At 36.7% G+C, this 1,998-nt stretch overlaps 1 protein-coding gene across 1 annotated transcript; it reads right to left on the bottom strand.

The window, feature by feature from the left end:
* Positions 1–384: 384 nt before the first annotated feature.
* Positions 385–1,305, bottom strand: LOC114710870 (vomeronasal type-1 receptor 4-like). Its single transcript, XM_028895165.1, has one exon. The coding sequence runs from the start codon at positions 1,303–1,305 to the stop codon at positions 385–387; it is 921 nt and encodes a 306-aa protein (XP_028750998.1).
* Positions 1,306–1,998: the final 693 nt, after the last annotated feature.

Raw genomic sequence — 1,998 nt, 5'->3', positions numbered from 1 at the left:
CCAAGCACTATTTTCAGTATTTATGCAGATAGATTAAAGTAAACAGGCTGACTGTGAAATCTCCAAGCACCCATGATTCTCTGAGACAATGAAACCACAAGGAGGGCATTTTTGTTGTGAGCATTATGATGGCTCTTCTACACATCAGGTGGCAAATGCAAAAGTCTCACAGCTTCAAGTTAAAGACTACCATAGGCCTCACAGAATAAGTTTGGCTCATGTAGGCTGCTGATCCAGCCAGCTGACAAAATGCTCATATTCCTTTCAGCTGATCTTAAAGAAACATACTACCTATACAACTTTCTGTATTGTCATTTTAAGTGTGACAGAGGAGAAAAAACTGGATATCAAGCAGAACATATTGTTTCCAATGTTAAAATGAGATTAAATGATTTTATTCCTTATCCTGAAAAAACAAAGCTTGGATACAATAGAGTAATGGTGTAGGAGAAGAAAGGGTACAAAAGATGGAAAAGAGAGAGAAAGGAGGGCTTTGAAGCTCATTAGCCACCAATTTTGATTATACAAGAGAGCAATGTAGCCTCTTACGAAGGACGAGAGTGTATAAAAAGCCAGGAAGGTAGACACCAAGATCAGAATGTTCTGGGTGACTCTGGATTCAGGGGAGTTTCTGATGGAACCATGAGTGCTGCGGATGTGTTGAACCCTCTTCTTATGTCTGTAAAGAATGACAATCATGGATCCACTGGACCAGGTCATGAGCACAGAAAAGAAGATCTCGGGGGAAATCACCAATGCTGCATAGATTGAGCCTCCTTTGTCACCCATGCCTGCACTGCGGCAGTATTGAAAATCCCATTTTCTGGTCACGTTGTTTCTATAGGTGTTGACAAGTTTGTATATAAAATGAATGGAATTTATTAACATGTATGTCATCCAGAGGAGGAACATGTAGCAGCCAATTTTCTTTTCAAAACTGAATTTATGATCCTTCCAACAGAATTTACTTGGGTTAATGATCATTGCCTGGAAGACACTCAGGAGGCAGGTGGTACCAACAGACACACTCCTACCAAATCCTTGAAAGTACATTAGGAGCTTACATCCAAAATCGTCCAAGAAATGCTTAAATCCAAAAACTGCTATTGTTTGGGGTACTCCTTCAGAAAGAATGATCAAGGTATTGGCTGTCAATAGGTTCATGAGAATCAAATCTATGGGCTTTAACATGCATTTTCTGCAGTAAAGGACCAGATAGTAGAAAATTAGAGAGACATTTCCCAGAATTCCAGTTGTAGTTTCTGATAAGAAAATAATTCTGAATGTCAGATTCCAGAATTCCATTGTGTGATTTGGCATAATTTCCTTGTGAATATGAAACTGATTTCCTTCTGCTCAAATAAATACTAAAAAATATTTACAATCTGCCATGGAGTAAGAAGCTTTTAATTGATGGGACTACTGAGAGACTGAATCATGCTTTTAGCTCAGGAGTTCAAGACCAGTCTGTCCTCTTAAACAGATCTCTTCCTTAAAATTTGACAAGACTAGTTAATTTCCATGTATCATACCTCAGAGCATATGTAAGTTGGAAGGAGAACAATCAAGTTTTATAGAAATTGAAACATTCACAATGATGTGACATTGGTCCATGAGAGACAGTGAAATATGACAGTCCATAGAACAAAATATATTGCAAGAATTCCAGAATATATTGATATTTTCTAGTCATAGTATAAAAGAAACAATGTGAATAAAGTAAAGAAAAAATAAATGTGTTATTGCATAATGTATATTTCATCTAAAAATAAAAATAAAAATAAATGGAATGAAATATTTATATTACCACTCAAAACACAGCTATGTAATTCTGACATTACAAAAGGTCTTTCATCTTGTCACAGGGAGAGCCATCTTTGGTTTAACCTGAAACTCACTCTCCCTTTTCAACTCCCTCCAGGAAAAGTCTCTTAGAAAAGTACCAACCATATTCTACAAACGGAGGGTTAAAATGCCCCAAATAACTACATGTTATAG

Source organism: Peromyscus leucopus, chromosome 1, assembly GCF_004664715.2.
Source record: "Peromyscus leucopus breed LL Stock chromosome 1, UCI_PerLeu_2.1, whole genome shotgun sequence".
NCBI lineage: Eukaryota > Metazoa > Chordata > Mammalia > Rodentia > Cricetidae > Peromyscus > Peromyscus leucopus.
Note: the sequence above shows the minus strand (reverse complement) of the source record. Positions and strands in the feature narration are given on the sequence as shown.

Coding starts and splice junctions, on each gene's coding strand:
- LOC114710870 (XM_028895165.1), bottom strand. CDS start 1,305: ATGGAATTCTGGAATCTGACATTCAGAATTATTTTCTTATCAGAAACT.